The 13,096-nt window shown below is 50.7% G+C and overlaps 1 protein-coding gene across 1 annotated transcript in view; it reads left to right on the forward strand.

The window, feature by feature from the left end:
* The first annotated feature begins 414 nt into the window (after positions 1 to 414).
* cep120 (centrosomal protein 120) overlaps positions 415 to 13,096 on the forward strand; it is a 64,318-nt gene continuing 51,636 nt past the window's right edge. The window contains exons 1-5 of the mRNA XM_078397011.1: positions 415 to 570; positions 6,892 to 7,048; positions 7,864 to 7,978; positions 9,384 to 9,525; positions 11,679 to 11,839. Coding sequence (XP_078253137.1) covers positions 522 to 570; positions 6,892 to 7,048; positions 7,864 to 7,978; positions 9,384 to 9,525; positions 11,679 to 11,839 — 624 coding nt within the window. The 5' untranslated portion in view covers positions 415 to 521. The remainder of the gene's footprint in view (positions 571 to 6,891; positions 7,049 to 7,863; positions 7,979 to 9,383; positions 9,526 to 11,678; positions 11,840 to 13,096) is intronic.

Here is a 13,096-nt window from a genome sequence, read left to right on the forward strand (position 1 = left end):
TTTCTTATAGGTAAACTGCAATGATGGGAGGGAAATGGGGAGAAACAGTAAGAAATAATAAAATCAGAGAAATTAAGCAGGGGGAAAACATTTAAAAATAAAAATAACAAATAAATGTGAGTTGACAGATGAGACATTTTCTGCATTGTAATGGTATCATCACACACACTGTCCCCCCACAACACTGATCACACTGCGAGAGGCGTAACGAACGGCGGGTTTTGCTTCCTAAAATGGCGGACGTTCCGCTCATTTGCGTCCTGCGCGACTGTGTGTCCGCGGTTACCACCGAGTGGTCCATCTTGCTCCTCTAGCATCTTTGGTCCGGCAGGGGGCGCCGTGGGCTGTGCGACGCAATTTCCTGCCGTGCGGGCGAGCGGCCGCCGTTGGGGCCGGAAGTTGATGTGTTTGAACGGAGAGGCGGCAAAGGAGGCTCTTCGGCGGGGAAGCGGCGGCCGCGGGGGAGGAGCCGAGCCCCGCAGCGCAACGCCCCGCTCACACCCCCCCACTGGCCCGGCGACATGGGCTCCAGGTCCGAGCAGCTGCTCATCGTCGTCTCCATCCTGGAAGGTGAGAGACAGCGCGACACAGCAACTAGTCTGATATTCCCCCAAGCAAACCCCCTTCTCCCCGCACTGGCCCTTCACTCCCCGCACTGACCCCTCACTCCCCGCACTGGCCCCTCACTCCCCGCACTGGCCCTTCACTCCCCGCACTGGCCCCTCACTCCCCGCACTGACCCCTCACTCCCCGCACTGGCCCTTCACTCCCCGCACTGACCCCTCACTCCCCGCACTGGCCCCTCACTCCCCGCACTGGCCCCTCACTCCCCGCACTGGCCCCTCACTCCCCGCACTGACCCCTCACTCCCCACACTGGCCCCTCACTCCCCGCACTGGCCCCTCACTCCCCGCACTGACCCCTCACTCCCCGCACTGACCCCTCACTCCCCGCACTGACCCCTCACTCCCCGCACTGGCCCCTCACTCCCCGCACTGACCCCTCACTCCCCGCACTGGCCCCTCACTCCCCGCACTGACCCCTCACTCCCCACACTGGCCCCTCACTCCCCGCACTGGCCCCTCACTCCCCGCACTGGCCCCTCACTCCCCACACTGGCCCCTCACTCCCCGCACTGGCCCTTCACTCCCCACACTGGCCCCTCACTCCCCGCACTGGCCCCATACTCCCCGCACTGGCCCCTCACTCCCCGCACTGGCCCCTCACTCCCCACACTGGCCCCTCACTCCCCGCACTGGCCCTTCACTCCCCGCACTGACCCCTCACTCCCCGCACTGGCCCTTCACTCCCCACACTGGCCCTTCACTCCCCGCACTGGCCCTTCACTCCCCGCACTGACCCCTCACTCCCCGCACTGGCCCTTCACTCCCCGCACTGGCCCTTCACTCCCCGCACTGGCCCCTCACTCCCCGCACTGACCCCTCACTCCCCGCACTGGCCCTTCACTCCCCGCACTGACCCCTCACTCCCCGCACTGACCCCTCACTCCCCGCACTGGCCCTTCACTCCCCGCACTGACCCCTCACTCCCCGCACTGGCCCTTCACTCCCCGCACTGCCCCTTCACTCCCCGCACTGGCCCCTCACTCCCCGCACTGGCCCTTCACTACCCGCACTGGCCCTTCACTCCCCGCACTGGCCCCTCACTCCCCACACTGGCCCCTCACTCCCCACACTGGCCCCTCACTCCCCACACTGGCCCCTCGCTCCCCACACTGGCCCCTCACTCCCCAGACAGATCCCCCACTCCCCGGACAAATCCCCACTCCCCGGACAGATCCCCCACGCTCCCCGCACTGACCCCACGCTCCCCGCACTGACCCCACGCTCCCCGCACTGACCCGTCACTCCCCACACTGACCCGTCACTCCCCACACTGACCCGTCACTCCCCACACTGACCCACCACTCCCCAAACAAACTCCTCGCTCCCCACACTGACCCCTCTCTCCCCACACTGACCCCTCACTCCCCAGACTGACCCCTCGCTCCCCACACTGACCCCTCGCTCCCCACACTGATCCCTCACTCTTCGCACTGATCCCTCGCTCCCCACACTGACCCGTCACTCCCCACGCTGACCCCCTCACTCCCCGCACTGACCCCTCACTCCCCGCACTGGCCCTTCACTCCCCGCACTGACCCCTCACTCCCCGCACTGGCCCTTCACTCCCCGCACTGGCCCCTCACTCCCCGCACTGGCCCTTCACTCCCCGCACTGACCCCTCACTCCCCGCACTGGCCCTTCACTCCCCGCACTGGCCCTTCACTCCCCGCACTGGCCCCTCACTCCCCGCACTGGCCCTTCACTACCCGCACTGGCCCTTCACTCCCCGCACTGGCCCCTCACTCCCCGCACTGGCCCTTCACTACCCGCACTGGCCCTTCACTCCCCGCACTGGCCCCTCACTCCCCGCACTGGCCCCTCACTCCCCACACTGGCCCCTCGCTCCCCAGACAGATCCCCCACTCCCCCAACAAATCCCCACTCCCCGGACAGATCCCCCACTCCCCGCACTGACCCCACGCTCCCCGCACTGACCCCACGCTCCCCGCACTGACCCCACGCTCCCCGCACTGACCCGTCACTCCCCACACTGACCCCTCACTCCCCGCACTGACCCCTCACTCCCCGCACTGGCCCTTCACTCCCCGCACTGACCCCTCACTCCCCGCACTGGCCCCTCACTCCCCGCACTGCCCCTTCACTCCCCGCACTGCCCCCTCACTCCCCGCACTGGCCCTTCACTACCCGCACTGGCCCTTCACTCCCCGCACTGGCCCCTCACTCCCCACACTGGCCCCTCACTCCCCACACTGGCCCCTCACTCCCCGCACTGGCCCCTCACTCCCCACACTGGCCCCTCGCTCCCCAGACAGATCCCCCACTCCCCCAACAAATCCCCACTCCCCGGACAGATCCCCCACTCCCCGCACTGACCCCACGCTCCCCGCACTGACCCCACGCTCCCCGCACTGACCCGTCACTCCCCACACTGACCCGTCACTCCCCACACTGACCCACCACTCCCCAAACAAACTCCTCGCTCCCCACACTGACCCCTCTCTCCCCACACTGACCCCTCACTCCCCAGACTGACCCCTCACTCCCCACACTGACCCCTCGCTCCCCACACTGATCCCTCACTCTTCGCACTGATCCCTCGCTCCCCACACTGACCCGTCACTCCCCACGCTGACCCCCTCACTCCCCGCACTGACCCCTCACTCCCCGCACTGGCCCTTCACTCCCCGCACTGGCCCCTCACTCCCCGCACTGGCCCCTCACTCCCCGCACTGACCCCTCACTCCCCGCACTGACCCCTCACTCCCCGCACTGGCCCTTCACTCCCCGCACTGGCCCTTCACTCCCCGCACTGGCCCCTCACTCCCCGCACTGGCCCTTCACTACCCGCACTGGCCCTTCACTCCCCGCACTGACCCGTCACTCCCCACACTGACCCGTCACTCCCCACACTGACCCGTCACTCCCCACACTGACCCACCACTCCCCAAACAAACTCCTCGCTCCCCACACTGACCCCTCTCTCCCCACACTGACCCCTCACTCCCCAGACTGACCCCTCGCTCCCCACACTGACCCCTCGCTCCCCACACTGATCCCTCACTCTTCGCACTGATCCCTCGCTCCCCACACTGACCCGTCACTCCCCACGCTGACCCCCTCACTCCCCGCACTGACCCCTCACTCCCCGCACTGGCCCTTCACTCCCCGCACTGGCCCCTCACTCCCCGCACTGGCCCTTCACTCCCCGCACTGACCCCTCACTCCCCGCACTGACCCCTCACTCCCCGCACTGGCCCTTCACTCCCCGCACTGGCCCTTCACTCCCCGCACTGGCCCCTCACTCCCCGCACTGGCCCTTCACTACCCGCACTGGCCCTTCACTCCCCGCACTGGCCCCTCACTCCCCGCACTGGCCCTTCACTACCCGCACTGGCCCTTCACTCCCCGCACTGGCCCCTCACTCCCCGCACTGGCCCCTCACTCCCCACACTGGCCCCTCGCTCCCCAGACAGATCCCCCACTCCCCCAACAAATCCCCACTCCCCGGACAGATCCCCCACTCCCCGCACTGACCCCACGCTCCCCGCACTGACCCCACGCTCCCCGCACTGACCCGTCACTCCCCACACTGACCCGTCACTCCCCACACTGACCCACCACTCCCCAAACAAACTCCTCGCTCCCCACACTGACCCCTCTCTCCCCACACTGACCCCTCACTCCCCAGACTGACCCCTCGCTCCCCACACTGACCCCTCGCTCCCCACACTGATCCCTCACTCTTCGCACTGATCCCTCGCTCCCCACACTGACCCGTCACTCCCCACACTGACCCCCTCACTCCCCGCACTGACCCCTCGCTCCCCGCACTGACCCCTCGCTCCCCACACTGGCCCCTCACTCCCCGCACTGACCCCTCACTCCCCGCACTGACCCCTCGCTCCCCACACTGATCCCTCGCTCCCCACACTGATCCCTCGCTCCCCAAACAAATCCCTCACTACCCGCACTGACCCTTCACTCCCCACACTGGCCCCTCGCTCCCCGCACTGACCCTTCGCTCCCCACACTGACCCCTCGCTCCCTACACTGACCCCTCACCTCCCACACTGACCCCTCACCTCCCACACTGACCCCTCACCCCCCACACTGACCCCTCACCCCCCACACTGACCCCTGTACAGATCCCTTACTCCCCAGCCTCGGTCCATCTCCCCGCATGCTCCAGTACAGACCCCTTACTCCGCCCAGTCTTCGTTCATCTCCAAAACGCCAAACACCCCTTACTACAACATTTACTACAAGCCCACCGACTCGCACAGCTATCTGGACTACACTTCTTCCCACCCGGTCCCCTGCAAAAAGTCTATCCCCTACTCCCAATTCCTCCGTCTACGCCGCATCTGCGCCCGGGATGAGGTGTTTCAGACTTGGGCTTCCGAGATGTCCTCGTTTTTCAGAAAACGGGGCTTCCCCTCCATTATAGATGAGGCTCTCACTAGGGTCTCTTCTACATCCCGCAGCTCCGCTCTTGCTCCCCCTCCCCCCACTCGCAACAAGGACACCTTCCACCCCACCAGCCAGCGGATCCAACATATCATCCACCAACATTTCCGTCACCTACAATAGGACCGTTCCCTCCGCAACTCCCTGGTCCACTCGTCCCTTCCTACCCAAACCACCCTAACCCCGGGCACTTTCCCTTGCAACCGCACGAGATACAACACCTGTCCCTTTACCTCCCCCCTCAACTCCATCAAAGGACCCAAACAGTCTTTCCAGGTGAGACAGAGGTTCACCTGCACCTCCTCCAACCTCATCTACTGCATCCGCTGCTCTAGATGTCAACTTATTTATATCGGCGAAACCAAGCGCAGGCTCGGCGATCGCTTCGCTGAACACCTGCGCTCAGTCCGCATTAACGCAACTGATCTCCCGGTGGCCCAGCACTTTAACTCCCCCTCCCATTCCCAGTCTGACCTCTCTGTCATGGGCCTCCTCCAGTGCCATAGTGAGGCCCGCCGGAAATTGGAGGAGCAGCACCTCATATTTCGCCTGGGCAGTTTGCGGTCCGGTGGTATGAACGTCGACTTCTCCAACTTCAGATAGTTTCTCTGTCCCTCCCTTCCCCTCCTCCTTCCCAGATCTCCCTCTATCTTCCTGTCTCCACCTATATCCTTCCTTTGTCCCACCCCCGACATCAGTCTGAAGAAGGGTCTCGACCCGAAACGTCACCCATTCCTTCTCTCCCGAGATGCTGCCTGACCTGCTGAGTTACTCCAGCATTTTGTGAATAAATCGATTTGTACCAGCATCTGCAGTTATTTTCTTATACCCCTTACTCCCGAGCCTCAGTCCAACTCAGGGTCATTGGATACCTTGTTCCTCTTCCCTCCTCCTATTGTAACTAGTGTGGCCACATGTACTGGTAATGAACGAAATGACTGTTTTAATTGGAGAGTGGGTGGATTTAACATTGATTATGATTCATTTTATGTTGTGGAAATCCAGCAGTACACAAGCTTTCAAATGTATTTTTAATGCATTTTTCAATCAAATAATAATATTTGGTATGTTGTTCATAACTGTAAACAGTATTACATTGGTTTAATGATGAATTCAATTAAATAAATTACAATAAAAGCATGTGGAGGTGTTTGGAGGTGCAAGGAACTGCAGATGTTAGAATATTGAGTAAAACACAAAGTGCTTGAGTAACTCAGCGAGTCAGGCAGCATCAATAGATTGAATGGACTGATGACATTTTGGGTTGGGACCCTTCTTCAGTTGAAGAAGGATCGTGACTTGAAGTGTTATCTGTCCATTCCTTCCACCAATCCTGCCTGACCTGCTGAGTTACTCCACAACTTTGCTTTTGATTTATGATCTGTGACTTTTCTGACTTGTCGAGAAATTGCCCAATGGAAATTTCACCAGATAAGATGCCTAGCACTTTGACTGCCTCTACTTAAATATCATATCTTTCCATTGTGGCAGGACTGGATATTGCTGTAACTTAGACAACTTTTTATTTGTCCTGTGTTTAAGTTGCTGTATTGATGCAATCCTACCTTACTATTTGTAAAGATTCATTGTGAAATCAATTTGAACAGTCTAATTCAATTTCTAGTTGTTCACAATTTTTTTCGGAGTGATAAAGGCTTTTATTTGATTCTAATTTGGGCGACTTGTTTAACAACGTTGCTTGTTTCCAAGGAGATTCAATCATACGTAGCCAAGCTGCAAATTAAACTTTTATCCACGAGCTCCAAATGTTTGTATTATCTAGGAAATACAAATCGAGTAATTTTGTAACTTTGTTCCTATTGATTTTCTGTATTAGGACGGTATTTTCCAAAACGTCATCGACATAAAATTGTTGTTGAAGCTCGGTTTGATGGAGAGTTACTGGCCACAGACCCAGTTGACCATAAAAGTCAGCCTGATTTTGTTACGGAACTTGCCTGGGAACTTGACAGAAGATCATTGTATCAGCACAGGTACGGAGAATAAATAAAAGGGGAAATTGTTTCTCACTTATGCCGACTGACATGTGCATTGTGCAGCAGGTGAAAACTCACATATAGCGTGGAAACATCCCCTTTCAGCCCAATTCGTCCATGCTGAACAAGATGCCAATCTCAGTCCCATTTGCCTACGTTTTACCCATCCTTTTGAGGGGGAATTTCAACTGCTCTCTCGTAATTCTGTCCTGATTAAAGGAGACGCCGGAAATTTGGAGGTGGACCTGTACCATCCTTCGTGGGAAAAATTGCCATTATTCCTATTAAATGTTTCCCCTCCAACCATAACCCTGTGGGTTCTAGTTCTTGATTTCCCCAACCCTGGGAAAAGGATTGTGTGCATTCACCCTATCTATGACACGTAATTTTTAACCTCTATAAAATCACCCTTGGTCTCCTACACTCCATGGAATAGAGAGTCAGCCTGCCCAACCTCTCCATAAAACTTAGTCCCACATGGCCTGGCAACATCCTCGTAGATCTTTACTGCCTTGCCTCCATCTGAACATGGCATCTTTCCTACAACAGGATCACCTGGACACAATACTCAAGTGCAGCCACAACTGCAACATAATATCTTGTCACCTTCATCTTGTGTACTTGTGATACCATGACAGGAAAATCTTGTAACCATCTTTGAATAACCAAACTAATGTTCAATTGGTGGTGTTTCATCCGTATGCATTGCTGAAAATCTATGCATTTTAATTGATAATGCTATCCATATTTGATTTACTTTACTCTCTGCGAGTTAAGTATACCAAATATAAAGATCTGTGTCTCTCTTGCAGGTTACAACGAACACCCATCAAGTTGTATTGTTATGCAATTGATTCTTTTTCATCAGCAAAGGAGTCTGTAGGTTACATAATTTTGGATCTGAGGTCTGTTCAAGAGGGTAAGCAGGTATGTTACGTTTCTTTTTTAAATGTAAGGTACAAGGAAATTTCAATATGTGTTTACACATTTTGTGTTGATTAGTCATCTGGTATTTTTACATTAATAGTGATGATATTTTTCCAAATAACTGCACTTTATGATAGGTTCAATCAGTTGTCAAATGTTAGGAATTCTGAATATAACCAACGAGTTCTGCCCAGTTCAGTGTTGGAAATCCATTCCAGGTGTAGTTCTAAATATTGTAGCCAAACCTTATTCCTAATTAAATATCCAGCTCTGAATTAATATTCATCCTTATATATTTAACTGACTCATTGTAGTTACTGATTTAATTACATAAAATACTCAACAAATGTGGTTTATTACAGATATTTGAAGAAGGCGTTTATTGGAAGAGTTCAGGTTTTCCTTGGAACAGATGAGGAACAAGACATTTAGTAGAGTTGCTGAATGAGATATTGCACTGGTGTCTTGGTATTTTACAGTCTTTCTTAGAAATGTTGTGTAATATATGTATAATTTGTTTTTGTGTATTTGTCTGAATCTGTATTGCGTGTGATGCTGCTGCAAGCAAGATTTATCATTGCACCTGTGCTTCACCAGACTGTGCATGTGACAAACTACTTGGCCATGTGTACGAAACTGAAATTATATTCAGCAAGATTGAAACAGCAAATAATTGCTTGTCTTACAAAAAGTTTCAACATCAATTTTTTAAATGGCATTAAAATTATCAGTTGAATTGCACATGCTAGCTGTAAAGTCAAGTCATGCATTGTTATATGCTCAAGTATGATGCGGTATAGGTGCTTGCGACAGGATCACAGACATGGAGTCGAACAGCACACAAAGACAAGTTATATTTAAATCGCACAAATTCTAAAGGACTGTGGAAAGAAAAAGACTGCAAACAAAAAGACATTTCAGCAAAACACAATTAGAAGACAAGTCCATAGCGGTGTTAGAAGTGGTCTGTAGTGTTCCCTTGCTAAGGTAAGATCAGGGTTGTGTAGGTCAGTTCAAGAACTTGATGGTTGTCGGAAAATAGCTGTGCCTGAACTTGGTGCTAATCCTACATTAGCCCCATTTTTATTCTCCCCACATTCTCACGATTCCTTCCAGATTCTACCACATATGCAAGAGACATTTTAGTGGCCAAATAATCTTCCAACTCGCACATCTTGGGGACGTGTGAGGTAATCACAGCAATAAATTGTGATCTTAAGATAAACTGAATTATTTTTGTAAAGTATCATTATTTTATTTGCTGTATTAGTATTTTTTATTAAAAAGCTGTTATGTTGATGTGTATCTATCAAGTTGCTAGATGTACTTTTGTTGCTTTCTGTAAAATCTTAAATGCTGCATCTGTTCCCACTGCAAAATTCATAATTTGAAAAAATTATTTTAGGTTCTTAAATGGTATTCCTTGCTCAGTAGCAAGTACACAAAAAGTAAGCCTGAAATCAAGATTGGTGTTGTCTTGGAGACTGATGCTAAACCACAAGTGGAAGCCTTTAAAGCTAGAGAGGCACCACCAAGGGAAGGAAAAGGTAGGTGTATTTGTTCATAGTTCATAGTGCTCTCATCGAAATGAAGACGCAGTTAAATTGGGACACAGATTTACTCCGTCTGTCCATGCTTTTATGTCCATGCTTTTCTATTTTTCATTCCAATGAGATAAATGAGCAATTGTCATTTGCAATGAGAAATTGACTCATTTTAACCAAAAGTTAACCATTCTTGTGAGTTTAAAAGGAAAGTGAGAGACAGAAGCCATGTGCGTACAGTGGCCTGTGATTACTAATCAAGAATCACTTCTTGATTAGTGCATGTGACAGAGGTTATGGGGAGAAGGCAGGAGAATGGGGTTTGGAAGGAGAGCGAGATCAGCTATGATTAAATGGTGGAGTAGACTTGATGGACCAAATGGTCTAATTCTACTCCAATCACTTAAGATCTTATGTATTCAGGTTCATTCCATCTGCTATGATGATTGTAGCATAGTGAGATGCTACCATTTCCACAGGTTGAATCTGCCTGTGTTGCTGGAGGACTGCATGATGGATTCACCAACCTGTCCACAGAGTACAGCAAGACCATGATCTATCAATGTTTGGATGGCAATTAGGGAGTGGCTTTGAAGAGGCTGGTGGCTTCATTCCTGGCCAAATGGCCAACAGCTGGAGATTGTATGGCCTCCTGGATCTAGAGAGGAATCCAAGAGGGTAGGCAAGATTGGGGGAGATGCTTAAGGAAGAGGAATAGAAGCATGCAATTAAGGTTGAGAGGGGGGGAAAGATGGGCAGAGGTAAAGGTTGTGGGCACAATTTTATGTATATATACTAGACCAAGTGGACCCGTTGGGCCCAAACCTGCATTGGTGCAGCACCCCTTCCCCCCATCCCTCCTCCCTTCACCCTCCCCCCTCCCTCCTCCCTCCCTAGGAGATAGTAAAACCTTAAAATGTGAATAACTTTAAAAATATAACACCGATTTCAATGAATCTTCCATTAGCACCAAAGGGACGATGGTGAGTAAGGTGGGCCTTAAATTGTTGCGCTATTGTGTACCATTTTGGCTGTAGTTCAGGAATAAACAAACAAACAAATGAGAGTTTTAGTATATAGGCAGATATATATGTGTCTCTGCATATATTTGCTAAGTTTGTACTGCAAAGATTGGGACCTCTTTGCCTTTGTGTCAAGGCATTGCATCGTCAAGGTCATGTGGTAGATGGTGTGCAATAGCTGCCCAAGAATCTGCCACTTTTTAGAATGCATGTGAGCAGTCATCCTCAATGTTGAGGGACTGACAAAGAAGGGTTAGCAAACCATCAATGGTTTCTCTCTACCAGTGAGAGCAGTGTTTCCACAGAAGCTGCAAGTATCATGATTTTAACATATAAGCAAGAAACACAAAAGAAGCTTTAGATCAGATTGAGCTGTTTTTGTCACACCTTGTAGGGTCCAGATTGGTGATATGGAATTAAAAACTACTTGTTAAGTTTGTATAGATTTCATTTCTGAGACTGCAGTCTCACAAATGTATTTAATTCCATTCCTTTAAGAAAACTAAATATTCTGTTTTCATTCCAGTTTAATATTTTCATGGTGTTTCTTTTTAACATTTTCTGTCTTGTCAATTGTAAATGCTGCAAAGAGAAACATGGTTTCTTGTGCGCCATATCTCTGAACTTGCGTAAAAGCAACTGATTGTTTAGTGACAGGATGGAGAAAATAGGTGTTTAGATACCGTCCTGCAAACTCAGCCGTGGACGTCGGCTATGGGAACAGATCTGCCAGTTCCAGTCGGGCTGAAGTTCCAGAGCCCTGGCCGCAGGCGACAAATTCGACCTGCCGATTGGTTGCGGAGGTCGGTTATGAGAGTCGATCTGCTGGCTCCGGCTGGGCTGGACTTCCAGACCCCCGGCTGCAGGGGGCACATTCGATCCGCCATTCGGTGCGGAGGTCCTGATGAGTTCCTGATCGGCCGCCCCACACGGTCTAGGTGCCTCAGCCGAGGGTTTTGTTACGATTATAAGGTGGGGGGGTGGGGGGGGGGTACCACCACTTGCTGGAAAATAAGCAGTTGACCTGTATAAAATTAACTTTGTTCACTTCTGTTCAAATGCTGTAGATTTAAAGTCACAATGTTGAAAAAATAATAATAAAAACCCTTTCTACCCTATTTTCATATTTCATAGTAATAGAAACATTGCCATGTTCCTTGCTGGATGTGGACCCCAAATCTCTAACAGCTATTCTAAATGAAGAGGAAAGCTACTATCAGATAGGTCCTGGAGAGTACTGCACTGATTTCTTTGTGCTTTCTGTGACAATTGCATTTGCCACACAACTAGAACAGGTTGGTGAAAGCTTCAGAAAGGAACATGAAAGTGCAATATTAATCCAGTTATTTGTGTTGAAACATGTTACATTGTTCTTAGAAAATGTATATAAATTCTTGGTAATAATGTGCAGGTATTCCTTGTGAAAAGGTTGAATTCCTGGGGAAAGTTTTGTTAAGTGGAAACGGTAAAAGTGCATCCTGTTATTTTTGTTTTGATTGCATTCTGAAGTTCAGTAATCTGTGAAAAAGCAAACCCTTCAAAAAGCTCTTCGAATATCTGAAATAGTGAAAGTGGGTGAAAAGAGAATCAGAGCTGAGTAACTTGTCATTTCTTCGATGTAATACATTGCCATGCATTCGTGATTAACAGAAAATAGAATTAATGGCCATTTATGGATTGACAGTAGGTGCCATATAAAATAAGAACCGTCCTTGCTTACACAAAAGATTGACGGGGAGGAATCTAAATATTTCTATTTCATAAGGTCATGAGGAATAGGAATAGAATTAGGCCATTCGGCCCATCAACTCTACTCTGCCATTCAATCAATCTTTCACTATTTTGTATGTTTCAATTAGGTCCCCCCTCATTCTTCTAAACTCCAGCGAGTACAGGCCCAGTGCCAACATACAACAGTCTATATTTGGAAGGGTATATAGATATAGGGCGTGTTGACAGTTTCATAAAAAGGGGTTTCCTGTTTAAACTTAACAAAAGCTTTTCTGTGTACCTCGGTGCACGTGACAATAAACTAAACTAAACTCAATAAAATAAGGAATATTTTCTGAGGGTTGTAGCTCTTTGGCATTCTCAATAACGGAGACCTGTTGAGGCAGACTCATTGAGCATAGTCAGGACAGGGATGGATACGTGAACCACTAAAGATTCAAGGTATGAGGAAAGTGGTGATGAGGCCAGGACATCAGTCGTCGTGTCTTAAGGGGTCAATTGACTCAATGCCCATGTTCTAACGCTATATTTTTGTGTTCAGACCTGCTTGGTATTTTTGAAGCTATCTTGCATGATTCGCAGAATAAATCATGATGAATTCCCATAATGAGCAGTGCACTGTGATCTTTTCAGCAACAATATGGTGTGGGAGGAAGCACTCCACAAATTACATCAAAAAGGCACTGTTTGTTGTTGTGGGATAAGCTTTGTAAACCTACAGCCTGAATATCATGACAGCAAACCTTAATTTAGCACTCATTCATTCATTGAGGAATATCTATACATGGAATGCATTCATTTGGAACTCTGTAATGTGTAAT

Source organism: Rhinoraja longicauda, chromosome 3, assembly GCF_053455715.1.
Source record: "Rhinoraja longicauda isolate Sanriku21f chromosome 3, sRhiLon1.1, whole genome shotgun sequence".
Lineage (NCBI taxonomy): Eukaryota > Metazoa > Chordata > Chondrichthyes > Rajiformes > Arhynchobatidae > Rhinoraja > Rhinoraja longicauda.